The following is a 27771-nucleotide window of genomic DNA, read 5'->3' as shown; positions in this document are numbered from 1 at the left end:
ATCCCTAAATTTATACATGCACCGATCTGGTCTGGTAATATCCCCTTTGTGCCATTTTGTCAACTCATTAGAGACGACCGAAGACTACTTACTGGAATGCAGGCGTTTCTCCTCCCTGAGAAAAAATTTATTGGAAATTACAGTGCGAAAGCTGGGCCTGCCATTGAACACTCCGGTACTGCTGTCTTTCGGAGCGTCTGTGCTTGGGCACTCACACAGGAATGTATGCATCGCCTTAGAAAATTCAATATTGAATCAACCCGATTTCATTTTTGACCGTATTATTCATATAGTCTACTGAATATTTTTGAACTTTCCTCGCTTCATTTTATGCAACAAAATTATACATTTATTAATTTATTACCTGAACAAATATGTAAAGTCTGCCCGACTCTTGGCCAATCCCCGTGAGTGGGTATGCGCCAAACTCATCAGGGTCATCATCATCATCAAGAACAAGCAAAGGACGTCCACGGAGCGTCGGATTTTTATCTTTATTCGCATCTACTAATGTAAACCCTGTATGGGTTGAGCCTTATACGTAGGCACCAAACCAAACCAAAATTATGTCAAATCTGCCCGGCTCTTGGTCAATCCCCATGAGTGGGCATGTGCCAGAGACATTAAGGTCATCTTCATCAGCGTCGGCCTGTTGTCTGCTCCTCGCCATTACAATTGCGCAGTCTACAATGAATGAACTCGCCTTAAGGCGTTCCAGTCTTCGAAATGCATCCTCGTGGTTGTTCGCCGTGACAGGACCCTCCTGCCAAGGAACGCCGTACAAGCTTCATCGATTATGGTACCCGCTACGCAACCACGGCCGCGAGTATCCACCACACCGTCCGGTTACTACGTAAAAGCCTCCTCCGTGGCCTTAGGGCAGGACTGTGCTGGTGATCTCTTCCAAGCCATCACCAAGCTGACGCGACAGCTCAACGTTTTGACGAGTGCCTTCACAATCTTCAGCGGTTGCGCATACTTGACCTCACACTGCGACAGCGTTTCAGGCCCTCTGTCTTGGGCCCTTTCTGCTTGGGAACGCCGTCCACGCTTTCCTTTGCGAGTAAATTCTCCCAGGCGCTACTTCGAGCTCCAAGGCACCAGGGGACAACTGGCTGCCGTGACTACCACAAAGACCGGACTGTCTGTGGTCACCGCCCCTGGTTCCTCGCGAGGCGGGATCGTCAGCCCAGCTGGTGGAGATGACTAGCTGCGACTTCCAGCAGCCGACTTTCGTGGAAACACCGGCGTTTCGCGGCTTGTAAGTCAACATCATCATTTTCGTCGCCTTGGATGATGTCGTGCTTGGCCAGAGCACCAAAGATGGCTCGTTGCAGCAAAACGAATTTGCCGCCAAGGTACGGAACAGCTACGAAGGCGTAAAAGTGTAGAGGCTTGGGCGAGTTGGTCGTGGTTCATAACGGCGGTGTTTGTGTAGCACATGAAAGTAGGAAAGGAAGGACAACTTAAGAGCGCTCTTTACTCGCCTTTGTCCTTCTTTTCCTACATTCGTGCGCTACACAAACAGCGCCGAACTACGAAAGCATCATCCAGTGGTCCTGCAGCCTGAATGGAGTGCAGCTGATAGCTACTTTTTGATGGCTTCCTTGTGCCTGCGGTGAGTCCGACCAGCGCAATTGTGCGTACGGCCGGAGGGGATGGACTCAGCAGTACGGTGCTCCTCACAGTTAGAGCTTCCATACTACGGTAGGTGTGCCCTGCAGCCCGCCAGCAGAGAACCCCAACTGAGCATTCACATCTGGCGGGAGCCGTGAAGCGAAACCAGGCTCGGAAACCTTTTTTGCAAATTAGATCGGATCGCAACACATACTTGGCAACTTCTGCTCAAATAATATACCAAAAGCAGGTTGACGCGAACTTAGCAACCTTAAACGGCAGTATCAGGCGCCAAGTCGTAAGCTGCATATATGGCACAACGGCGCTTGCGATCGTTTCAACCATTTTAGCGTCTTGACTCAGTTCTTGAAGTTTTTTTGGAGCGAATAAAGACAAGCGAACGATCACTTCTTACGAGAGGAGACGGAAATCGAAACCAGCGGCGTGGCGTCATGCCAATGACGAATCACGCATGCTATAACGGCATCAATACACTTTTTTTTTTTTTAGTTTCTCCTGGCAAAAGGCGCGTAAACTCAAAAGTGCACCTTGTTCTGCTAGTGCTGCTTGTTCGTGAATATTATGGCGACAATTCTAACATAACTTGCGCATCATTTGGTGCTCAAATACATAAGGACAGGGATCAAAATGCAACTATTTTTTTCCATCATCAACGCTTCTTCATTCAAATAGGTTGTTGATTGTTACCACTCATTAGTAAACAATTGTTAATATTGTATTTCCCATATCTCCTTCACCACTCTCTTCCGTAATTTGTAAGGCACAAAATCGCTTTCGCACTTACTCCACTTAATAAGGCGTTTGCAGCACTGCCGAAAGCACGAAGAGGGCACAGGTAATATCCGTCCGCAGCGGAAATTAGGTCCGGGCGTAAAGAGTTGTGTAATCAGGGGGGAGGGGAGGAGGCACACCGGGCACATCCCTCTCCTCTAAATTTTTTGGTTAGTATCGCAGCCTCCGTTACCTCCTTCCTCACCACTCGCTGAAAGTTGGTGCAACCCCACGACGCCTCCGAAAAAAAATTACATGTTACGCTACCGACCCCACACCTAACGCAGGGAGTTTACACAGTGACAGCGCATAGAACACCTAGAGTCAGGAAGCAACACCATCGACGGCCCATTTCAACTCGCAGTTTGTAGGAGCAGTACATTCCACACAACTGTCTCTCCAAAAAGACACCTTGACCGAAACGTACAACGAACTAATCAGAACGTCACGAATTTGGGAGCACCTAGTCGTAAACTGCATAATTTAGCACCTGTGAAGGAACGAGGCCTGCCAAACATTCCAGCGAAATTAGAAAAGATAAAGGAATCGACATTCAAGTGCGCATTCATATCCTGCGGAGACGAGAAGCGAAACCAGCGCCGGAACACTTTTTACAAATAACGTCAGATGGCAACACTTATTGGACAATTACTGCTCAAAAAAGAAATAAAAAAGAAAGGAGCTTAACGCGACTTAAAAACCCTAGGGCGGCAGAATCAGGCGCCCAAGTCCTAACCAGCGTATTTGCACACCTCTCACACAACGAATTCTGCGCGTATTTCAACCATTTCAACGTAATGACGCTTTACTTTTGGGAGTAAACGAGGCCAAGCTAGCAATGAGACGAGCCGGAAAGCCAAACCAACGTCGCCGCGTCACGGCGTGCAAAAACACGGAGGCCATACCGGCGTCAAAACATTGTTTTTCTAACTTTACGTCAGGTGGCAGCACTTCCTAAACGGTTTCTCTTTGCAAAAGGCGCGCAAACTCAAACATGTAACCGGATGGGCTAGTGCTGCGAGTTTCTTATTCTTTCGCTTATTTTGTGCGTTATTTGTGCTCCACGTTAACTGACACAAGAAAACAACTAATAGCGGCATCACGGATGCGAGAGCGCTTTGTCTTGAGCAACATAATATAAGACCTCTGAGAAAATGGGGCCTTCCGAACTGCCAAGTGCCGCGTCTTCAGAAATTAGAAGTGAAACAGGAATCGGCTTCCGCAAGTCAATAGAGCCAAGTGATAAAATAATTCTGCAATGCATCTCATGAAGACAGACGCTGACTTGGGCTCAGGCGCTCAGACTGCGGGCGCGTGCAAATAATAAGTAAAGGACGCGTTGGGCGCGCCACATCTTTATATTTATTTCTATATGTGTTAGCATTACTAATCTCTTCAAATTGGCGATATCCCAAGAAAGAATCGCCTACCTTTTCCGATTTGCTCAGTGGCTATGATGTTAGGCTGCTGAGCACGAGGTCGCTGCATCGAATCCCGGCCACGGCGAACGCATTTCGATGGGGGCGAAATGCGAAAGCACACGTGTACTTAGATGTAGGTGTACGTTAAAGAACCCCAGGTGGTCAAAATTTCCGGAGTCCTCCACTACGTCGTGCCTCATAATCAGAAAGTGGTTTTGACACGTAAAACCCCATAATTTAACTTTTTTTTTTTACCTTTTCCGATTGCAAAAAAAAAAAATTGTCGACGTACCACAGGCCAAAATAAGAATAGGAGTGCGCAGTATCGAATTTGTAGCGAATTTTCAGCGATATAAAGCCTACGCACTACACGCGGGTCTGTTCAGAATCGGACAGTAAGATTCCGTTTCTCCGCCTAATCAATGATCATCAGCGTTAATAACCAAAAAAGCATGCCAAGTTTCTACTGCTTCTTTGCTTCGTGAAGTCGCCTGCATATTTTCTACCATTCTACCCTTGAATATTCCGTCATCAAGAGCTCGGCGCTTGTCGACACGTATAAGCCAGAGAGCAGTCTTCCGCCTTCGGAAGAGCGTCAAAAGCTTACGGACTACAGAATTTGAAAAAAAAAAAGTTGATATTTGCGCACCCTACAGGCACGCAGCGTGGCGTTCATATTTACTGCATGTAACCACCCGTTTTGCATAGCGTTACTGGCTACGTTGTTTGCAGAACCTCTGCCTCGCAAACTTTTGACGGTGGCTGTGCTTTTGAGCACCTGCATTTTTTCTTTCCTGCACGCACAATTCTTTTTAATGAATGGCTTTCCGGCCAACGCCATGCAGTATCGCAGCCTCACAGCGATCTCAGACATGATGTATGAAGTATAACTACTCAACCCGCATGTATACAGTACATCATTATTAGCGACACTGAGGTATCATAAATATGTATACGAATAAAGGATACTGAAATTGCCTGTGAAATTCTGCTTAAATGTCAGGACGACTTCAAAACCTGGCCTGCTCGCCTCGTGTGCCTTTTTTAGCTTTCTACGAAATTCAAAGGCCAGTATACAAGGGAGAAATAGCAATTTCTTACAGCACTCTTGCAAAAGAGGCAATTTGTAGCTCAGTGGGACTATATTAAAGCCTCGGCCGCCATTCTGCTACTAATTACGCACAACAAACGACATCACTAAGTTTTCTTTAGAGACAGGAGAGAAAGCGACAAACGGGCTTCGGTGGGCGTTGGTACGATCATGACAAAACCACCGTGCCGATGTGGAACGAAAGTGATTGTGATAAAGGAATATTTCTAACAAACCTTCACATTCCTTTCCCATGTTTCTTTAATTATTCAAACCATTTATAAGGAGGGTCGAAGAAAAATTCACCGACAATTACGATGCTGCCTAGCGCGAAATTTGAGCCCAGAACTACACGTGTTTTCATTTCGCGATATACTGAGGCAAGGAATTTGAGAAGAGACACGTAGAAGAGCCGGCAATCATCGAAAATTCGACCTGCGGGTTAAGCGCGTCGGCTTTTAAACACGACTTGTCGAAGGCGCCAGTGTAATTGGTGGCGCCGCTTGGCATCCAGAAAGTACTGCGCATAGACTCAGATCAGAAAACCATCGCAGACCATGACAATCGAAACAAGTGCGAAAAACACCAAGCCAAGCAACCCAAACACGAGTAGAGGAGAGCATGCGTAGACGATGATATACATATAACACGAAACTTGCGGTCCGGCTGAGACCAGATACAAGTACGCATCTAGCCAAGACCTGCTAGCGGTCGGGCAGGTCCGCATTATCCGCATGAAAGCATATTTCCGCGTCCACGTCACCGAAGGGGCCGCTCCCATTGGTGTCCGCCGCAGACAAAGTACTACGCAGACAAACAGTACGGCAGAGCACTCAATGTGAAGTTTAACGTTAGACCACCACTCTCATGTTGGATTAAACGTTGAAAAAGTGAAACATGCACCGTCAACATCCCCGCTAATTATCGTCAATCAAAGCAAGTTACACAGAAAGCTTCGCTTACATCGATTAATTCTCACAATGCGTGGGAACTGCGTAATTTTTCTGGTATGTTTGAAACAGCATAAAAGTCGTACAAACATGCCTTTCAGGTGCCATATAGCTCCAGAGGCAAAAAGTATTCCATAATAATATCTTCATGAATCTTCGCCCTGGGAAAGGAACAAACATTCACAAAAAATGGTATCTGCGTTTGTTGCCCAAAATGTTTTATATCAAAATAGCCAAGAAAATTTCGCGAACACGTTCGCAGTTCATGAAACCAGCCAGCTATTTTATTTATTTATTTATTTATTTATTTATTTATTTATTTATTTGTTAACAGTCGGGGCAGATAAAAAGAAATAAAACAAGAACCGCAATTAAGTGACCTGCATGTCATAAAATGTGATCCGGAGCAAAACTGCCATACTAAGTGGTGACAAAGATCTCAAAAAAAGAAAGGCCCCAGCGGGCCTCGAACTTGCCAATCCACGCTCTTCGTATCAGCGATATTGATCTGCGGCTGCTCCTGACGGCTCCGCTATTGTTCTTTTTTTTTTTTTGCATTTGTTACAGTATCATGCAGCCCGATAAAGCAGTGGAAAACGCCCATGATGAACTGCAATGCCCAACCGGTTGTACATATTTTATCCAGATGAATGTGCATCTAGGACTTGTTTATGATGAACTTGTTATCCAACCAGACTGGTACCACATTTTGCTGAGTGCGTATCCTTACCACCCTTCTACAGGGGAACCAACGGTTCCATACAAAGCATGAATGCCGCCTCTTCTGTGTATGCCTGTCATTCTGCCCCCATTCTATGCCCATATATATATATATATATATATATATATATATATATATATATATATATATATATATATATATATATATATATATATATATATATATATATATATATATATATATATATATATGCTCGGGTATCGCTTTGATGAGCTGCAGTGGCGCGAAGCCAGGTTTATATGTCTACCGCGGTGAATTCCCCCGCCTTGTTATGAAAGCTCCCATTACGGAACGAGTTTTTTAGCATATCAAGCGCTGCTGCTAGAACCGGATGTAAGATAAGTCACTGAAGTCGCTAAATCCCACAGAATATACCAACCGACGCAGTGGTCTGTCGCAAAAATTCCGCTTCTTCTTTATTTTCCTGGTCAGAAAAAGGACACCAGATTTGAACATTTCCATAGACTCCCATACTTCGATCTCCGCACAGAATTTAAAATGGATTCTTGGTCGTAAGTAATGGTACCGTGTACACGAGCTAAGTGCGTAGAACCTATTTGCCCGGAACATTTTTGAAAGCTGGCTTCTATGGTTGGCTATTCGCGAAAAAACGAATATGTGTGCAGCAGCGACCACTACAACGAGTATTTGGCCATGTCCCTAATTCCTCCTCTTCAGCGATGCTACGGCAGGTGTGCCTTGCAGCCCTCCGACATAAAGCTCCAAGTGAACAGCCCCTACACCAAATCCAGCGTTTTCAACCAGAGCCAGTGTGCAGAACGCCTATAGAATCGGGAAGCGAAACCAGCGACGTATATTTCAACTTTCCTTATGTGGAAGCACGTCCCAAGCTTTTCTATCCATAAAGGGGCGTTAATTGAAACGTGCTACGAACTAGTACCAACATTACAAATTTGACAACGCCACGTCGTAAACAGCATAATTTAACGCCTGTGAAAGAACGAGGCCTTCCGGTCTGCCCAGCGCGATATCTTTAGAAATGAGGAACGAGACAGGAATCAGCTTTCGTGAGTGAGCAGGGTAAAGTCGTAAAATTTTACTGATAGCCCAGTCACGCGGAAGCTTTGAATTGCGATTGCCTCATTTGCGCAAGCTGCGGTAGGGATCCAATCAAAATTTAAATATTTGATGTCGTTTGAAATTGCCCTCTATGCCCGGGGGAACCAAGTGAACATTCATTCATATCTGGCGGGAGACGAGAAGCGAAACCAGCATCAGAACACTTTTTGTAACTTACGTCAGAGGGCAGCACCTCATGGGCAACTACTGCTTATAAAATAAGAAGGCAGCCTGACGCAATTAAAGCCCCTAAAGTGATAGCATCAGGCGCCAGGTCGTAAACGGTGTAATTAGGCGCCTGTGACACAACAAAGCTTTCCCGTATTTCAATCATTTTAACGTAATGACGCTGTACGGGAAGTTTTTGGGAGTAAAGAAGGCCAAGTGAACGGAAAGTACTTCTGATACGAACCGGAAAGCGAAACCAACATCGTGGCGCCATGGAAATACCAAATCACGGAGGCTATATTACCATGGAAACATTATTTTCCTAAATTCAGGTCAGGGGGCAGCACCTCCTCGACCGCTTCTTTTTACATAGGGCGCTTAAACTCAAACGTGCGGCTGTTTGGGTTGGCGTTGTTCGTTTCTTATTATTTCGCTTAGCTTGTGAGTTATAGAACTGAATTATAACTGAGTTATAGAAACGCTGAGTTATAGAACTAGTGGCAACATCACAAATTTGAAAGCGCCTGGTTGTAAACAGCATAGTTTAACAACTGTGCCAAAACGAGGCCTTCCGAACCGCCAAGCTCAGCATCTTCAGAATTTTGAAACGACAGAGGAATCGGATTCCGTGAATCATCAGAGGTAAGTCATAAACATTGCTGCAGTGCATCTCAGGAAGGCAATAAGGCGCACTTGGTCTCGAGAGCGCGGGCTGCGGGCATGTGCAAACAAAAAGTAAAGAACGTGTTCGGAGAGTCGGGGTTGGTTCACCTGGCACGGGCCTTCCATGCCATGGCCTCCTGCATGCCATCAACATCGTTGCAGTATGTGCAGAGGGGGGTGTTCTGCTGATGAGCATTCACACTGTGATGAATGCTCATCTTGGCGGAGTTCTACGTACAGCGTAAATTTATGGCAGACTACGCAGCTTCCGTGCACCAGAATGTACAGGCTCGTCCACTCTTAGGGTGAACACGGCTCACCGTGGCCGCGCTCCGCGGGGCGCCAGTGCATCCGGCGCGGCGGCGCATCGAAGCGAAGCGGCGCATGCGCACACGGACGCGGGGGAGGTGCTTCGCGTCGTCTGCTACAGCGCTGGAGCGCGCCGCATCTTGCTTTGCTGTACACTTCGCTAGACCCAGGTGACCGAGTGCCCAAAGCGGCATTGCGGGAAGGCGCACTTCACTAACTTTAGCATTTTCCAGCTGGTTCCGTCTACAGCTTGTGAACAGCTTGCTTAGTCAATATACATAAACAGAAACAAGCATCTCACCACGTAAATCACTTAGCATGTTTTTTATAAGTGATGAGGGTAAAAATACAGTCATTTTTTTTCGCGTTGCTTATTAGGCTGTGCCCTAGAGGCGACGCTTGATAGTCGTGTCAGGGACGTCACCCAGCCTGAGGCTGTTCTTAATTTCTCGAACGGTGGAGGTCGGGTTTGCAGTAACCGCCGCAACAATGGTAACTCTTTGCCGGGCTTTACGGGGGGTATCCGCAATTTTTCCGTCCTTCTTGTAAGCCTGGACGATTCTATTTACAGTTTTCAGTGGCCTCTTTGTCATCGTACGGGGGTGCGCCCCTCTGTCAAGCCAGTCATAGGCTTTTTGGGTGCACCCCTAACATCCCTGATGTTGAAATAAAGGTATTTGTATTTGTATTTGTATTTGTATCTGCGATATAACGCGTTGAGAATAGTTTTGTAGGCACAGATCTACAATGCTCGTCGTCTTTCTTTTTCCACTACCCGCGACATGGCTAGTTTCCAATGCGCACCGGGGAAATGAAATTATCCTGCACTTTTACAGCGTTTTTATCGCCGAAGTGCCATGGCAACCAGCAACCGAACAAAATGCAATTCATCATGCAGGTCAACGAAAATGCGTTTAATGGAAACACCTCTGGTGTCTTTCAATTTGGCGAGTCATCCCACAATCTGTAATTCCTGAGTGGCCAGTCACTCAGTTGAGTAGTCGTTGGCTGCACCACATCATCATATTAAGCTAGGATGGGGTAGCATGACCTACGAAAAAAAAGGGGGGGGGGGGGGCTCAGCGGTTGATCAGGCTGACGCCCATGGTCAGTTAAAAAGTAGACTGGCCTTAACACAGCAATCTGGCTTGGGCCGGGCTTAGCGTTTACATACGGCGAGTCCGTTTGCCGCTCACCGGCATGCTGTGGGCAGACGACACCATGCCGGCCTCATGACCGTCGGTTTAAATGTCGTTGCCGCGTTCGTCCAACACACGGACCGGCCACTTCCCCACGACGGCAACAGCATCGCTTGTCCGCGGCAAGGATTCCTTCACCGTATTCATATTTGGGTTTTACCCACTCAGCCCAGCGCACCCCCGCCTACCCCCTAAAAAAAAAAAGAAATAAATTCCTCCTAATCTCCAAATTTATCCGATGCCCGCTTCTATGGCGTAACTCCATCTGTCGCTTCGGGACGTATACCGCATAATTAGCAAATTATTCTATGCTAGTGAGAATATGCATATGGCCCATTCTGAGGAAGTACTGAAATGAAATAGAAGCGAATAACGACTTAATTACCCGGCAAGACGTAAATTAAACTAGAAAACAGACATGTAGATTTTAGATTTTCCACTTTAATTACCTATTCAAAACAGACGGAAACAGCATTCCCATGCGGCGTGCATTGATTCCAAGAAGAAGAAAAACAACGACAACAACAAAAAAACGTCGGCGCCATATGTTTTACTTCACCTAATCAATGTAATCAAATAACTGACTGACGATTCTTCAAAGTGAGAAGGCGACATTTCGCATCAGGTAGTCGTCAGAGGACCGGCACCGCTTCGGTGATTTTACACAAGCTGTGACAGCAAAAATGAATTTAGTTTTTTTTTTATACGATGCAGGAAGATGAAAAGGGGGAGTAAAATCACCGCCAAATCAGTTGCTGTGCCGGGGAGAGCACTTACCTACATCGCGTAAAGCGCTCCATGCTCTCCTACCAGCGACATTAAAGCGTGAATAAGAGAGTGCGAAGCAGCGGATCTCACTTCTTAGTTACTGTCGAAGTAATAGTATTGCCCTCCTTAATGGTAAAATCCATGGAAAACATGATGATGCGTGATTGCACAATCGCTCTCTAAGTTTCTGCGAAATTTATAGCGGGTTTCGGTCGTTTTCTTAAGTCAATTAAGCACATTCGTTTTAGCATCAAGACATGCGCGAAACGGCGCGCTAGGCTCATCACATGATGACTACGACCAAGAGCGCGCCTAATAGGTTTCTCGGTATGCACTGCACCAAGTGCTGTGAGAGTAAAATAAGAGGGCCCCAGCCTACTAAAGAGCGCGAAAAAATGACTGTTTTTACCCTCATCACATATGAAAAGCATGCTAAGTGACTTATGTGTTGAGAAGCTTGCTTCTGTTTATGTATATTGATTAAGCAGGCTGTTCACAAGCTGTAGACGGAACCAGCTGGAAAATGCTAAAGTTAGTGAAGTGCGACTTCCTGCAATGCCGCCTCGGGCACTCAGTCACCTGGGTCTAGCGAAGTGTACAGCAAAGCAAGATGCGGCGCGCTCCAGCGCTGTAGCAGACGACGCGAAGCACCTCCCCTGGGTCCGTGTGCGCCTGCGCCGCTTCGCTTCGATGCGCCGCCGCGCCGGACGCACTGGCGCCCCGCGGAGCGCGGCCACGGTGAGCCGTGTTCACCCTAAGAGTGGACGAGCCTGTACATCCAGCTATTGCAAAACCGTCACTGTTTCACCATATGAATAGAATGGCAAATAATATGCCCACCTGCCGTGTTAATACTTCAAGAGTTGTATCATGGTGATTTTTAATAGCTGTAAGATGATGTTAATACTTACCTATGCCGTGCACCCTTGAACATTTTAGTAGCTGATACAGCGCGCCTATAATATACTAAGCGAAATATTTTTTAGACCATAACCGCACGATTAGCCAAGTAAGCCCAACAATGTGGAAACTGAAGGGCAAGGCTTCAACCTTCCGAATGAAAGCAAAAATAATCATGCGAACAAAATGCCGTTTATTGAAACACCACAAGAAAGGTACAAGATTTTATATACAATGGCAAGAGGTGTTCATTATAAAGGTATCACATGATTTTGTCACAGAAAATGTTGTTTACTCGAACACCACAATAAAGGTACAAGATTTTATGTACAATGCCAAGTTTTGGTCACTATAAAAGCATCACATGGTGTTATCACAGAAAATGCTGTTCACTCAAACACCTCATGAAAAGGAACTGATGACTAGGTATTCACAGGTTATTTACATATTAACTAGCTATAGGTGCTGTCCATGACTTAGTCCACTTCCTCCACAGTGGGCCCCGTGTGGTGAGGTGCTGACCCGTGCTTCGGTCCTTGCGGTTGGTGCAGTTTGCTCATGATGGGCATGCAAGCCTGCTGAAGTTCCTTAAGACGATGCTCGTACTCTTCTTTCTCGGCCAGGTTGTTGCTGTCGATCCACGAGATAGTTTCACGACACCTGGACAGCACAGAGTCCTTCTCTGAGGATGACAGCTTGTCACCGGATTCTTCGGCAGCCTGCTTGATGCCATAGACGTAAGACTCTAGGGAGTTCCTTGCAGCCACCCTCTCGCGCTGAGCGTCGTCTTCCTGCTTGAACTTTTCGGCCTCGGCAAGCATACGTTCGATATCCTCCTTGGAGAGTCGACCCTTGTCGTTGGTGATGCGGATGCTCTCCTGTTTGCCAGTGCTCGTGTCTCGAGCTGAGACCTGCAGGATGCCGTTGGCGTCCATGTCGAAAGTGACTTCTATCTGCGGAACTCCTCTAGGTGCTGGTGGAATGCCATTCAGGTTGAAAGTTCCCAACAGATGGTTGTCTTTAGTAAGAGCACGTTCACCTTCGTAAACCTGTATGGTGACCGCAGGTTGGTTGTCCGAATACGTGGTGAACGTCTGGGACGTCTTGCACGGTATGCGGGAGTTCCGCTCCACGATGCGGGTCATGACCCCGCCTGCCGTCTCGATTCCCAACGACAGCGGCGCCACGTCAACCAGCAGCACGTCGCGGATGGTGTCACTCGAGTCGCCGCTCAGCACGGCTGCCTGCACCGCGGCACCATATGCCACTGCTTCGTCCGGGTTGATGCCCATGGAGAGTTCCTTGCCGTTGAAGAAGTCCTTGAGCAGCTTCTGAACCTTGGGGATTCGAGTGGAACCGCCCACGAGCACGACGTCGTGGATCTGCGACTTGTCCATTTTAGCGTCGCGAAGGGCTCGCTCCACGGGTTCGAGTGTGCTGCGGAAAAGGTCCATGCAAAGCTCCTCGAACCTGGCGCGGGTGATCTTGCTGTAGAAGTCGATGCCTTCAAAGAGCGCGTCAATCTCGATGCTCGCTTCGGCAGAGCTTGACAGCGTCCTCTTGGCGCGCTCGCAGGCGGTGCGCAGTCTCCTGAGAGCTCGAGAGTTCACACTGAGATCCTTGCGGTGCTTCCGCTTGAATTCCTGCACGAAGTGCTCCACCATCCGGTTGTCGAAATCTTCGCCTCCCAGGTGCGTGTCACCTGCCGTGGAGCGCACTTCGAACATGGAGCCCTCGTCGATGGTCAGCACGGAAACGTCGAAGGTGCCGCCACCCAGATCGAAGATGAGGACGTTCTTCTCGCCACGCAAGTTCTTATCGAGGCCATAGGCCAGTGCCGCTGCCGTGGGTTCGTTGATGATACGCAGCACGTTGAGACCAGCGATGGCGCCAGCATCTTTCGTGGCCTGTCTCTGGGAATCATTGAAGTAAGCTGGCACCGTGATGACGGCGTCGCTCACCTTTTTTCCCAGATACGCCTCGGCAGTCTCCTTCATCTTGGTCAAAACCATAGCGCTGATCTCCTCCGGGTTGAAACGCTTGCGCTCGCCTTTGAACTCGACGCTGATCTTCGGCTTGCCTCCGTCGTTTTCCACCTTGAAGGGCCAGTGCCGAATATCGTCTTGGATCTTGGGGTCGTCGTAGCGGCGCCCGATCAGCCTCTTGGCATCGAACACCGTGTTCTCGGGGTTCATGGCCGCCTGTGCCTTGGCTGCATCGCCGATCAACCGCTCCGTGTCCGTGAAGGCTACGTAACTCGGCGTCGTGCGATTGCCCTGATCGTTGGCGATGATCTCGACGCGACCGTGTTCGAATACGCCCACGCAGGAGTACGTGGTGCCCAGATCGATGCCGATGGCTGGGACGTCTGATTGCATGCGGCTAGGCATGATGAGTGTTTTGTGACAGTTGCGTTCTGCTTCAGAACTATTGCTCTCGTGATTCAAGTCACAAGTCTGGTGGGAGCACCGTCGGCGCGCGATTTATACTGTTGGCGCGCTTTTCTAGAAACGCCCAGAAGCTTCGCGAGCTACTTCAACCAATGGGAGCAAAGTGCAGTGGTGACGTCATACCAGCCGTTTTGCGATTGGTCGACCGCACGTAGAAGCCTCGAGAAAGCTCTCGCGTCGTCTGCTGCTGCTTACAAAAAAAAAAAAGTAAGAGAGACAGAGACAGAGAGGAAAAAGCAGTTATTTGCCATCTTGAAAAAGAGAACGAGTGTAACTGCTCAGTAGACCCTGACAGAACTTTATTAGCTGTTTCATGTGCAAACTTGGAATCAGGAAATATTTACTGAGACGAATGATCCGCGATACAAGAACGTGTAGCAGACGACAGGAGCCTAGGCACCGACGCGAATACACCACGGAGTCCTCCGTGCGAATACACGCACACCCGCCGTGACGTCATATCAGCCGTTCTGCGATTGGTCGACAGGACGTAGAAGCCGCGAGAAAGCTCTCGTGTCGTCTGCTGCTGCTTACAAACAAAGAAAAAGCAGTTATTTTCCATTTTGTAGAAGAAAACGGGTTTAAGGGCTTAGTAGAATCTCACAGAACTATTTTAACTGTTTCATGTACAACATTGGCATTAACTAATATTTATTGAGACGAATGATCCGTGATACAAGAACGTTTAGCAGACGACAGGAGTCAACGAGGCGAATAACAAACACATCTGAATACGGCTAGTTGCCTCGAGGTTCGGTCATTAATGTTGCCGAGAATGTGCGTGGATGACAAGCTTTATTTTCAGCGTGTTTTGTGGCAAGCAGTTCAAAACTGCGTATGTAGTACACTTGAATTAATCTCGCCGAAATGATCGGGATGGTGCGAGAATATTCGAGAGTCTACGCGATCGTTTAGAGGTGGGAGAGAGGCCGTAAGTGAGGTGGTGACGACATGTGACGTACTTATCCTCCTCTCTGCTATTCTCGACGTTTCAAGTTCTTTCCGTTGCGTCGCCACCTCGCCTATAAATCGCGGCGTCGTCTGCTCGCATTCAGATTGAGTTGTACGATCACAATCGAGTTGACGTACGGTCGAGCTCTGAACTTTCGTTCGCTTTGCTTGTGCCTGTTCTTGCTTGGAATCTACTGAATTTATACGACGTTGCCGCTGCAGAGCACTACATCATGGTGCGCCTGATGCTGTACCCGCTCTTCAGCGATGTGGACGACCTGTTCTCCCCCCTGAAGGCTCTGGACCAGATAACTGACGCAATGCGGCCCGCGGTGCGTCAGGCCGACAAGAAAACGAAGCAGACGACTTCGGATCGCAGTTCCAGCTGCCTGTGTCTCCGTGGCGCCGCGCACCCCGGAAGTCCTCGGAAGCGTGCGCAGAGCCTCGGTGAAGAAGACTCGAGAAGCGATTCACCGGACGACTCCAAGTTCGTTTTGAACTGCAACGTTCGCGGCTACAAGCCTGAGGAAATCTCCGTCAAGGCGGTCGACGACTGCATCCAGGTGAGGGCGAAGCACGAGGAAGAGAGCGAGGACGGTTCCAGCTACGTGAAGCGCGAGTTCACCCGGCGGTTCACCCTTCCCGAAGGAGTGAAAGCCGAGACGGTCACCTGCGCCCTGTTGTCGTCCGGCGTGCTGGCCATCGAGGCGCCCAAGCCGGAGCCTCCCAGGAAGAAGCCGAGGACGATTCCCATCGTAGTTGAGTCGTCGAAGCCGATCGCTGCGGCGGCGGACCAGACTAGTAAGGAGACGGAAAAACCCGAAGAAGGATCCTCTGAAGCTGCGCAGGCGTCGTGAAAAGAACAATCCTGCATTTTGTATTGTTGTCATCTTTAGGATCATGTCTTACCGTTCGCCTCCACATACCGCAACTTCACCATCAGGCATATATTGCAAAGTAAAATAAACATACATTTTATCCGAAAGCGAGGTACTGGCGTATTTTTATTTCTGCCCCAAACTGTAAAGTTGCTGCTGAGCCATACGCGGGAAGCCATCTGGCGACCCTTGACCTGGCTCGGCACGCCGCAATAGCCAGGCCCCTGGAAGATGGGACCAATTGCACAATCTTTATTTCAGTAAAGTTGTTTCTCTCTCTGGTGGACTGACTCCGAAGCCTTACTAGCTAGGCCCTCAACTGCAAATATATGACTGCAGAATCTGAACATATATATACACACACACACACACACAGGGTCCATTACGACAGTAATGTGCACGATTTTATTATACCGTGACTATCCATGGCAGCACAGTAAAACCGGTAGGGAAATGTGGCGAGAGTTCTGCCCTACACATGCCCACATCTGCGGTACATGGGATATGATCAAGAACCTGCAAGTGCGCAAGGTCTGCACGAAGCTTGTGTTAAAAGCATTGAAAGTCTCGTCGAACGCATGGGCGAATGCGCAAGAGAATTCGCATTCTGCCAAGATGTAGCTGGAGGCAGGAGGAAGCAGCGATAGCTCATGCCGTTCGCTGTGCTAGGACTGTCTCATGGACCTTGATCCGTAACTTGTAGTAAGCGCTTACCAGCTAGGTTCTTTGTTTACATAATTGGTTATTGCAAGAACAGGTAATTTGATGTCCTTAGCTTCACCGTAGCTACAAAGTGATTTGTGTGTACTTTTTTCTTGGAAGAGCATTCTAGCAGTTGCAAGCAGTATCTTTGCGTGCCCTATTTTACTCTAAGTATACTTCACAAACCGACAAGGTTAAGACAAATTTCCTACTTCACGTTCCTTTAATGTGCCACCAGTGACCAAATAGCTTTCTGGGAGATGCCTTTACGTGCGCGTCTCGCGACGTGGCGCTATTCTAGTCTAGACGCAAGCGATATATAAGTATATCTAACGGTAAATTCCTCGTTGGTGTTACATAATTACCCTTGCACAGGCGCAGTAGGCGGACAGGCTTTCTCGCGCCTGCGGTGCTTGTGCCGAGTCAGTCATGCTGGATTATACCTTTCTCGCGCATTACGGCACTCTAATTTCCAAATAACATCACTGGGCCTGCTCTCCTGGAGCAGTATCTTTGCATCAGCGGCGAGAGTGATGGAATCGAAAGCGTGCAATATCAACCATTCCATACGAACTATCAAAACCTCAGCACGACGGGTCAGATAAGGCCCAGAGTGTGCATAGACAGGTTCTCACAACTTGGCTTTGCAACCTAACGCTGATGAATTGCCCTTATATTCATATGTTTCAAGTGTGGCCCAATGGTAATCCTTTTGAACTTCCCTTTGACGTTAAATATCGCTCTTAATCCTACCTGTTTCTCGCGTTAGCGGGCAGACAGAAAAACAAACTTAATCGCTCTGATGAATTTGCAGATATGTGCTATATACAGGCATTACGTTTACCCATTTACACTATGAGCTGTGCATATTTGTACCGATAACTGTGACGCTGCTTCTTTTTTTTCTGAGAAATAGAACAAACCTAGTAGAATTAAATTTCCATTCATGAATTCTCACAGTCATGACAGCATGACTCGATGTTCTTTGTTTTTTCTGACAAGATTTGAATAACAAGCAGCTTGTAGCTGTTATGAGCTGACATGTCATGTGCAGTTTTGAGGCACATGCAGCTGGTCTGCCACCCTCTTGGACAACGGCTAGCTTTCATTCTTGCTAAAATTAAACCGGAAATGGTAAGGTAATATATTCTTGCGTAACATTAAGCTCAATCCAGGTGACGCCATATGTCAGGTGTATAGTGCTATTGTTTCCACCGCTTTTTGAGAAAATTCAAACTTTGTGTGACCTGTACCGCTCTGTCGTCACTGATGAAAAGTGTATATAGTGCAGCTAGATTAAATACATGTCAGTGACACGGTAATTCAGAATGAAAATTGAAGACAAGGAAATGCCTTGTCATGTTAAGACTGTCTCTAAGTATTTAGGCAAGTGAACGAGACTTTTATCTATAAAATATAGACAAACTAGAAAAATGGACTCCTAGTCCACGTACATGGTGATCAAGCAACTAATTTTTCTTACTGTAAAAGACTGGTTGATAATAGCAAACGACTTTAACAGTCGTGTTGCTATGATAACACGTGTGTGTACAAATATGTGTCAGCAAATAAACAATTAGTTCACGATCAGTGTGGTGTGTGTTCTAAGCCATGTCAAAGTCATTCTTGTATGAAACTTGGAGTTCTTCCTTTTTTTTGATACTAGCATTTTCAAGGTTTGATGATATGTACAGCACTAAGGTGCTACTGAGTTTAGTGAAATAAATTGTACTAAAGACACACTCGTCAAGCACAGACCTCTCTAAAACTACTACACCTTATTCTGAGGACCCACCCAATGTCATATTTTGCACAGAGGGCTTTCACAACATTCAGACTATGTACAAATTGATGATGGCACTGCGGGTACTGCCACTGTACTAGGATGGTAATGAGCCACTTTCAGTGGGCATAAAAAGGAAGCACTGCTGCATTGCAATGTCATGACACACAGATAATTTTGTTGTCAGTGATGGAATGCAAAATTGCTTACCAAATGCGTCCATCATAGCAATCGGGTAAAAACAAAAGTACTTTGTACCTGTTCCTTGTCAAGTTATATCCACGAGTGAAGCTAACACAACATGCGGACCAGTGCATGCCTGTTCACTGACACCGCCTGTAAGTGATACTGTTGGGTTGGCTTAACTTACTAAAAACAAGCCATGCTCACAAACTCATTTGAAGTTGTACAGTTGAGTGCAGGCTTGGAGCGCAATCGTGTAAAAACAAAAGTACTTTGTACCTGTTCCTTGTCAAGTTATATCCACGAGTGAAGCTGACACCTCTAACTTGCAGACCAGTGCATGCCTTGTTCACTGACACCGACTGTAAGTGGGACTGATGGATTGGCTTAACTTACTAAAAACAAACCATGCTCGTTAACTCATTTGAAGTTGTACAGTTGAGTGCGGACTTGCAGATGTGCGTGAACTTGTGTGCTTCATCACTGTCTACAGGATTGCTTGTTCACCTATGGTGCACCCATTCATCATGTTTTGCCTCCATTACACTGGTGTGAGTAGGTCGCCTTCGGAAACTGGCTCACAAATAACAATAAAAAAAGGATTTTTCCCATGAGATGAGCAGCGTATGACCACATCTAACAAAGGACCTAGTAACCTCTGCCCTGGTGAGTCGTTGGAGCAGCCGAAGAGAAGAAAGGGAACTAAGGATGTTGATCTTAGTCACAACCATGTGAAGGAAACAGACAAAGTCTGCATCGTCTGTTCACTTTTCATGGTTGTGACAAATAAAAATTGAGTGCCCCAGCTCCTCTTCTTCTCGTTCACTGCATTTTTGACTCTGGCAGCCTTGTTGCACTCAGGTAACATGCGAGGGTTATTGGCCAGCTGCCTGCACCTAAATTTACACATGTAATTCCCGTAGTTCTAAGGATGGTTCCCTTCTACTGGCATAGCCGTGAATGCTACTGATCACACTTCCAGGGCTAATTTTTTTTATGCAGAAATACCCAAGAAAGTTGATTTCATTATAGCCTGCGCAGTACCCAAATGGTAAAGCATCCCACTCGTAATGCAGACAATGAGAGTGAGGCTCCTACCTGCGGCAAGTTGTCTCTTAGCCGACCTTTATTTCCCTTTTGCTTATTAATTCTATATATTATGAAAAATCACATTTAATTTATCCTATGCTTCCCTTAGCTTTATCGTCTCTAGGCTTCATATCGTTTTGTAGCAGTTGGTTGCAGTTGCTCGATCAGCACATTTGCAAGCAAGTTAAATATGAATAACTATTCGTAGAGCTAGAGTTACCCTTTATCTATAAATCATGAACTGTACTTGTATACTAGATCTGTGTCAGTATCGCTGAAGGCAAGTCGTACAACATGCTGACCCTTCCCTTTGCTTATCAAAAACAAGCCACTCATCAACCCTCTTGAAATTGCGCACTTGAATTCAGGTGCAATTATGTGGCTTTATTGGGTTCCATACGTTCATTTCATTGTGTTATACACACTGACAGTGAAGCTAGCATGTGTAGTGAATGAAGGCCTCTTCTTCTCTTTTTTTTGTAGAATAAGTTGCAGTTGCAGAAAGAAATTTTTTTTGTTGTTGTTGTTGCAGGTGAATGCAGCTAATGGAAACTATGTACACATTGTATCTTTGAAATAAGAGTAAAAATCTCGTGCTTTAAAGAAATTTTTTAGCGGGTTCTTATGGAAATACATTCAGAATTGAAGGGTTATTCACAGAAAATTATTCGGTATGAGTGTAGGTGTTCACTGCAAGATTTCACATAGTTTCTCAGGCCCTACAGCGTCAACTTGCTGCAGAGCCAGTTGTGCGCCTTGAGCTATGTACAGGCTGTGTATTTTACCTCTGTACAGACAACGGATATTGTTGATAACTTCTATTTGTGTTCAATTTGTGTGACATAATGTCCAAGCTGATTTCTCACTGCAGTGACAATCTGGTCAGCGCACTCGAGCAATACGTGACATAAAACTAACAGTGGTATGGGGCAGGGTGGCGTACCACTCCTTTCCACACATACACTTCCATGGGCTTTAACCGATCATTGTACAGCAAGCATGTTCAAGGAAGGCATCTGGTTATCTTGAGCGAAATCAAGCATTCTTTTCCAAGTAGATATTCTAACAAAAGTGTCAAAAGCACTTTATGCATGTCAGGAAGGTAAACTTGCCACAAATCTCCCTAGGATTTTAAGCCAGTCAAAGATTACCTTCCCAGAACTGGCCATAGAACAAAACTTGCAAAGTTCTATGCAAGAGTGTGTAGAGTTGACCACATCTTGCTCATTGTCTTATTCATTACAATTTCACTCACTCGCTGCACATACGCCATGAACTGAACCATCACTTGCGAGAGCATAAGATCTGTTTGTGTATACAGTACATTAATTTCATGCTGTGTGTACATCACAGTGGCTCAGTTCTGCTGCTGAATTACAGGTCGCAAGCTAATTTCCCAGCTGCTGCAGCCGCATTCCGGGCAGAGTGCAAGAACCTTTGTGTATGTAGATGTAGATGCACGGTACAGAACCACATGTAGTCGAAGTTCATCCCGAGCACCCTCGCTACAGCATCTCTTCTAGTGTGTGTGTTGCTCCGGTTTTGTAAAGGAACACTGAGGAGAAAGGTCACTTCAGCTGCATTAGTAAAGCACCTTTCTACTGTATCAAAAAAGCCACTGTTACGTAACGTGGGTTTCATAGCACAGGAAAGATTCAAATACCGGTGACGACACTTCCTTGAAGTTCATGCACCAGCTCGCTGTGACATCATATATATCGGGGGTACACGCTCGGACCCGGTTAATCTTTTTATTTGTAAAGGTAAACTACATCATACTCTAAAGGGAGCCAAAGACTGAACCTGGCAAACTTCAAGAGCTTCTGCTGAGCCACATTGGCGCAAATATGAGAAAATATGTTGAAATACGTTACACCACACTGATTTACCGGCGTTGAGATTTCAAAGTGAAATGAAAAAAAAACAACAGCACTTCGACTTTCATTTTATCTTCTAATAATTGCCAACAAATATTAACAACAATATTAACGAAAATCTCGTTCCGAAAAAATGCTTTGTCAGTCTAAACTGATTTAGTATTATACCTTAGCGATCCTAATCCCATTATTTAATTATATTTTTTGTTTTATGCTGTTTGCTGTACTTCCTATCTAACAAAACTTTAAAGCTAAATGAGTGATGCCCTGAATGTTGACCACATGTTTTATTGCAGCATGATAAGCACACTTTATGTTCATGAAAGCCATGACGGTGGGTAATTGCAACATTGCCTGTTCATTAAAACTCAATATTTCGAAGTTGGTTGCGCAAGAACAAATGTGTGCACTCTCATTGCCTAGCCCCTGCTTAGCTTAATCACTCCTACCAATCGCTGCGTTGTCCGCTTACTGAAATAGAGGCGCAGACACTTTTCTTTTACCATAATGTGAGCAAGCATTCTTTCCTTTGGTTTCCTTTGGCGATTCAGTGCTTGCAGGCCTGTACAATGAGGAATGAAAAGCAGGAATTGGACAGCTGAATTAATATGTTAAAACAGTTAAATGATTAGCTTGGTTGAGTATCACTTCAATAACATTCTCTGTCGAGCAATCAATTACAAACAACTAAGGAATGTGTGTGAGGACTGGTGGAGAGGGCAGAAAGGGGGGGGGGATATGCTGCTTAATTTCAGGGGGGGAGGCTTCCCCCATGGCCCCCCCTGTGTACATGCCTGCATCAGTTACTCTTTAGTGCAAGTGGGTTCTGATAGCCATAATGAGACCTCATTGCCACGATTCAACCCGTTTATTTGTATAAAAGAGCTTTAAACTTGTCTTCCATGACCTTAGTGACCCTGCGCGAGTGCTTCAAATGAGCAGTCGAACATGGCCACAAGGTTCACTCAAAATTGGAAAGGTCTTTCTAGCCACTTCATAAGACTGCGGTAATCCAGAAGAGCCGGTCTTTATGAATGCACATCGTCCTTATGCTGTCGTGCGGAAAATTAAGCTGATCATTGAAAAAAATGGCTTTTGAAAAGTTGTGCAGCTTAATCATCATCATCAACATATCTTTATGCCCAGTGCAGGACGACGGTGTCACCCCGCAATCTCCAACTACCCGTCTTGTGCTAGTTCATTCCAGCTTGTACCGGAAAATTTCATAATTTTACCACCCCACCTCCCTTGGCACCCATCCTGCAACTGTAATAGTCCACCGTTTACTCGCCCTATGCATTACATGGCCTCTGCAACTCCATTTTTTGCTCTTAATGTCAACCAGAATATTCGCTATCCCTGTTTGCTTTGTGAGCAACACTGTTTTCTTCCTGTCTCTTAACATTATGCCTAAGATTTGTTATTCCATCGCTAATTACGCAATTAACTTGTTTTTGAGCTTCCTCATTAACCTCCAAGTTTCTGCCTGATACATTAGAACCGGTAGAACGCAATGATTGTACACTTTTCAATGACAGTGTTCAGCTTCCAGTCCGTATATACTGCAACTCATTTTTATTCCTCTATTCTTCTAATTTCTCCAGCAAAACAAAGATTGCCAAGATATTTATTATTGACTCTTACTCCTAAGCTTTCCCAGTCTAATAGCTTGAATACTTCTAAGCATCCAGTGAATAGCACTGGATTTATTGCACATGTTCAGATTTTTGAAGCAAAGCTTTCATGAAGCAGTTACGTACATGCTATGAAGATAAATGTGAAATTCCGTTCATCATCATCCTAAGCAACTTGTAAGCTCAGGTAACATTTTTCCACCACACAGGGCACCCCTCATAGATGCTGCTCTGAATCCGACCCTGCCGCTTGTTTGCTGCACTCGCTTCTTCATCTACCATTTTTGCTCATGGTCATTCACCACTCTGCGCCACAGAAACAGGCTTTCCTGCCACTACTTAGGTTTGCTTAACTTGCTGGCAGCAAAAGCTGAGCCTTGCTGAGGCCTTAAAAGTTTCACTACAATCACCAGCATGCCAAGTTGGCAGAAGTTATGTAAACAATTATAGACAGTTAACTGGTGCTTACCTATTAGAAGATACGAATTATACTCAGTGTACGTAAGATCACATTATATCTCACATATTGTGTATACTATTAACAGTAATTCTTCAATATTTTGGTATGTAGGGTAACTTCTTATTGGGTTATTGCTAACAGTCAATGCTGCATACTTAGTTCAGGAGAACATTCATTTGGGCTAGATGGTGCATACTTGAATTAGGATGCTTGCTTGTCCTGTGTCGTTCTCCCCTCTTGTGATCGTCTTAGTTGGCGCTGTTCCTTCCTAATTCAAGCTGCATATTTACCTTGAATTAACCTACACTGCAAAACATTGCCGTTTACATATTGCAGGAATTCATTTTCTCATATAGCATTGCACAGGTGAGGCAACAACACGCATTCAGCAAAACTGTCACCCCACCTGACTGTTCACACAAGACAATTTAATAAAAAAAAAACATCCCTTTATTATGAATGACTATTTACAGTATGTTTCATGGCAATAAATAGATGACAACATGAGTATTTTACAGTTCCATGCCTAGATTTAGCTCAGTCCACTTCCTCCACAGTGGGCCCGGCGTGGTGCGGCGTTGACCCATGCTTTGGTCCTTGTGGTTGGTGCAGCTTACTCATGATTGGCATGCAAGCCTGCTGAAGTTCCTTAAGACGATGCTCGTACTCTTCTTTCTCGGCCAGGTTGTTGCTGTCAATCCACGAGATGGTTTCCCGACACCTGGATAGCACAGAGTCCTTCTCTGAGGATGATAGCTTGTCCCCAGCTTCTTCAGCAGCCTGCTTGATGCCATAGACGTAAGACTCTAGGGAGTTCCTGGCAGCCACCCTCTCGCGCTGAGCGTCGTCTTCCTGCTTGAACTTTTCGGCCTCGGCAAGCATACGTTCGATATCCTCCTTGGAGAGTCGACCCTTGTCGTTGGTGATGCGGATGCTCTCCTGTTTGCCAGTGCTCGTGTCTCGAGCTGAGACCTGCAGGATGCCGTTGGCGTCCATGTCGAAAGTGACTTCTATCTGCGGAACTCCTCTAGGTGCTGGTGGAATGCCATTCAGGTTGAAAGTTCCCAACAGATGGTTGTCTTTCGTAAGGGCACGTTCACCTTCGTAAACCTGGATGGTGACCGCAGGTTGATTGTCCGAATACGTGGTGAACGTCTGGGACGTCTTGCAGGGAATGCGCGAGTTGCGCTCCACGATGCGGGTCATGACCCCGCCTGCCGTCTCGATTCCCAATGACAGCGGCGCCACGTCAACCAGCAGCACGTCGCGGATGGTGTCACTCGAGTCGCCGCTCAGCACGGCTGCCTGCACCGCGGCACCGTACGCCACTGCTTCGTCCGGGTTGATGCCCATGGAGAGTTCCTTGCCGTTGAAGAAGTCCTTGAGCAGCTTCTGCACCTTGGGGATTCGAGTAGAACCACCCACAAGCACGACGTCGTGGATCTGCGACTTGTCCATCTTGGCGTCGCGGAGCGCTCGCTCTACGGGTTCGAGTGTGCTGCGGAAAAGGTCCATGCAGAGCTCCTCGAACCTGGCGCGGGTGATCTTGCTGTAGAAGTCGATGCCTTCGAAGAGCGCGTCGATCTCGATGCTGGCTTCGGCAGAGCTTGACAGCGTCCTCTTGGCGCGCTCGCAGGCGGTGCGCAGTCTCCTAAGAGCTCGAGAGTTCACCCTGAGATCCTTGCGGTGCTTCCGCTTGAATTCCTGCACGAAGTGCTCCACCATCCGGTTGTCGAAATCTTCGCCTCCCAGGTGCGTGTCACCTGCCGTAGAGCGCACTTCGAACATGGAGCCCTCATCGATGGTCAGCACGGAAACGTCGAAGGTGCCGCCACCCAGATCGAAGATGAGGACGTTCTTCTCGCCCCGCAAGTTCTTATCGAGGCCATAGGCCAGCGCTGCTGCCGTGGGTTCGTTGATGATACGCAGCACGTTGAGACCAGCGATAGCACCAGCATCTTTCGTGGCCTGCCTCTGGGAATCATTAAAGTAAGCTGGCACCGTGATGACGGCGTCGCTCACCTTTTTTCCCAGATACGCCTCGGCAGTCTCCTTCATCTTGGTCAAAACCATAGCGCTGATCTCCTCCGGGTTGAAACGCTTGCGCTCGCCTTTGAACTCGACGCTGATCTTCGGCTTGCCTCCGTCGTTCTCCACCTTGAAGGGCCAGTGCCGAATATCGTCTTGGATCTTGGGGTCGTCGTAGCGGCGCCCGATCAGCCTCTTGGCATCGAACACCGTGTTCTCGGGGTTCATGGCCGCCTGTGCCTTGGCTGCATCGCCGATCAACCGCTCCGTGTCCGTGAAGGCTACGTAGCTCGGCGTCGTGCGATTGCCCTGATCGTTGGCGATGATCTCGACGCGACCGTGTTGGAAGACGCCCACGCAGGAATACGTGGTGCCCAGGTCGATGCCGATGGCTGGGACGTCTGATTGCATGCGGCTAGGCATGATGAGTGTTTTGTGACAGTTGCGTTCTGCTTCAGAACTATTGCTCTCGTGATTCAAGTCACAAGTCTGGCGGGAGCACCTTCGGCGCGCGATTTATAGTGTTGGCGCGCTTTTCTAGAAACGCCCAGAAGCTTCGCGAGCCACTTCAACCAATGGAAGCAAAGCACAGTGGTGACGTCATACAAGCCTTTCTGCGATTGGCCGACCGCACGTAGAAGCCTCGAGCAAGCTCTCGCGTCGTCTGCTACTGCTTACGAAAAAAAAAAAAAAATAACCAGTTGTTTGCCATTTTGAAAAGGAGAATGGGTTTAACGGCTCAGCGGAACCTGACAGAACGTTTTTAGCAGTTTCATGTAGAAAATTGGAATCGGGGAATATTTACTGGGACGAATGATCCGCGATACAAGAACGTGTAGCAGACGACAGGAGCCTAACAAGCACATAACAAGCACATCTGAATACGGCTAGTTGCCTCGAGGTTCGGTCATTAATGCCGCCGAGAATGTGCGTGGATGGCAAGTTTTATTTTCAGCGTGTTTTGTGGCGAGCAGTTCAAACCTACATATGTGCACTTGAATTCCCAGCTTGCCGAAATGATCGGGACGATGCGAGAATATTCGAGAGCCTACGCGATCGTTTGGAGGTGGGAGAGAGGCCGTAAATGAGGCGGTGACAACTTACGTAGTAATCCTCCTCTCTGCCATTCTCGAAGTTTCGCGTTCTTTCCGTTGCGTCGCCACCTCGCGTATAAATCGCGGCGTCGTCTGCTCGCCGTCAGATTGAGTTGTACGATCACAGTCGAGTTGACGTACGATCGAGTAGTGAACTTGCGTTCGCTTTGCTTGCGCCTCTTCTTGCTTGGAATCTACTGAATTTCTACGACGTTGCCGCTGCAAAGTACTACAGCATGGTGCGCCTGATGCTGTACCCGCTCTTCAGCGATGTGGACGACCTGTTCTCTCCCCTCGAGGCTCTGGACCAGCTAACTGATGCGATGCGCCCCGCGGTGCGTCAGGCGGACAAGAAAACGAAGCAGACGACTTCGGATCGCAGTTCCAGCTGCCTGTGTCTCCGTGGCGCCGCGCACCCCGGCAGCCCTCGGAAGCGTGCTCAGAGCCTCGCTGAAGAAGACGCGAGAAGCGATTCACCAGACGACTCCAAGTTCGTTTTCAACTGCAACGTTCGCGGCTACAAGCCTGAGGAAATCTCCGTCAAGGCGGTCGACGACTGCATCGAGGTGAGCGCGAAACACGAGGAAGAGAGCGAGGACGGTTCCAGCTACGTGAAGCGCCAGTTCACCCGGCGGTTCACCCTCCCCGAAGGAGTGAAAGCCGAGACGGTCACCTGCGCCCTGCTGTCGTCCGGCGTGCTGGCCATCGAAGCGCCCAAACCGGAACCTCCCACGAAGAAGCCGAGGACGATTCCCATTGTAGTTGAGTCGTCGAAGCCGATCGCGGCGGCGGACCAGTCTGATAAGGAGACGGAAAAACCCGAAGAAGGTACCACCGAAGCTGCGCAGGCGTCGTGAAGAGAACATCCCTGCATTTTGTATTGTTGTCATCTTTAGGATCACGTCTTTCCGTTCACCTCCACATTTCGCAACTTCACCATCAG

At 47.2% G+C, this 27771-nt stretch overlaps 3 protein-coding genes across 7 annotated transcripts in view; 1 reads left to right on the top strand and 2 right to left on the bottom strand.

The window, feature by feature from the left end:
* Window positions 1-460: 460 nt before the first annotated feature.
* The window catches only part of LOC135916514 (alpha-crystallin A chain-like), an 84689-nt gene continuing 57378 nt past the window's right edge, over window positions 461-27771 (top strand). The window contains exons 1-2 of one of the 5 annotated variants that reach the window (XM_065449912.1): window positions 461-1261; window positions 15323-16085. In XM_065449912.1, the coding sequence (XP_065305984.1) occupies window positions 15334-15957 (624 nt within the window). In that variant the 5' untranslated portion in view covers window positions 461-1261; window positions 15323-15333 and the 3' untranslated portion in view covers window positions 15958-16085. Of the gene's footprint in view, window positions 1359-8276; window positions 8503-15322; window positions 16086-27771 lie in introns of those variants that run through there. The other 4 variants (XM_070525274.1, XM_070525273.1, XR_010568952.1 and 1 more) reach the window with 4 other exon arrangements.
* On the bottom strand, window positions 11878-14219 carry LOC135916510 (heat shock protein 68-like). Its single transcript, XM_065449901.2, has one exon. The coding sequence runs from the start codon at window positions 14087-14089 to the stop codon at window positions 12176-12178; it is 1914 nt and encodes a 637-aa protein (XP_065305973.1). The 5' UTR covers window positions 14090-14219; the 3' UTR covers window positions 11878-12175.
* LOC135916496 (heat shock protein 68-like) lies at window positions 24149-26279 on the bottom strand. The gene has a single exon (XM_065449883.2). The coding sequence runs from the start codon at window positions 26155-26157 to the stop codon at window positions 24244-24246; it is 1914 nt and encodes a 637-aa protein (XP_065305955.1). The 5' UTR covers window positions 26158-26279; the 3' UTR covers window positions 24149-24243.

Source organism: Dermacentor albipictus, chromosome 9 (assembly GCF_038994185.2).
Source record: "Dermacentor albipictus isolate Rhodes 1998 colony chromosome 9, USDA_Dalb.pri_finalv2, whole genome shotgun sequence".
In the NCBI taxonomy this organism is placed as follows: domain Eukaryota; kingdom Metazoa; phylum Arthropoda; class Arachnida; order Ixodida; family Ixodidae; genus Dermacentor; species Dermacentor albipictus.
Note: the sequence above shows the minus strand (reverse complement) of the source record. Positions and strands in the feature narration are given on the sequence as shown.

Coding starts and splice junctions, on each gene's coding strand:
- LOC135916496 (XM_065449883.2), bottom strand. CDS start 26,157: ATGCCTAGCCGCATGCAATCAGACGTCCCAGCCATCGGCATCGACCTG.
- LOC135916510 (XM_065449901.2), bottom strand. CDS start 14,089: ATGCCTAGCCGCATGCAATCAGACGTCCCAGCCATCGGCATCGATCTG.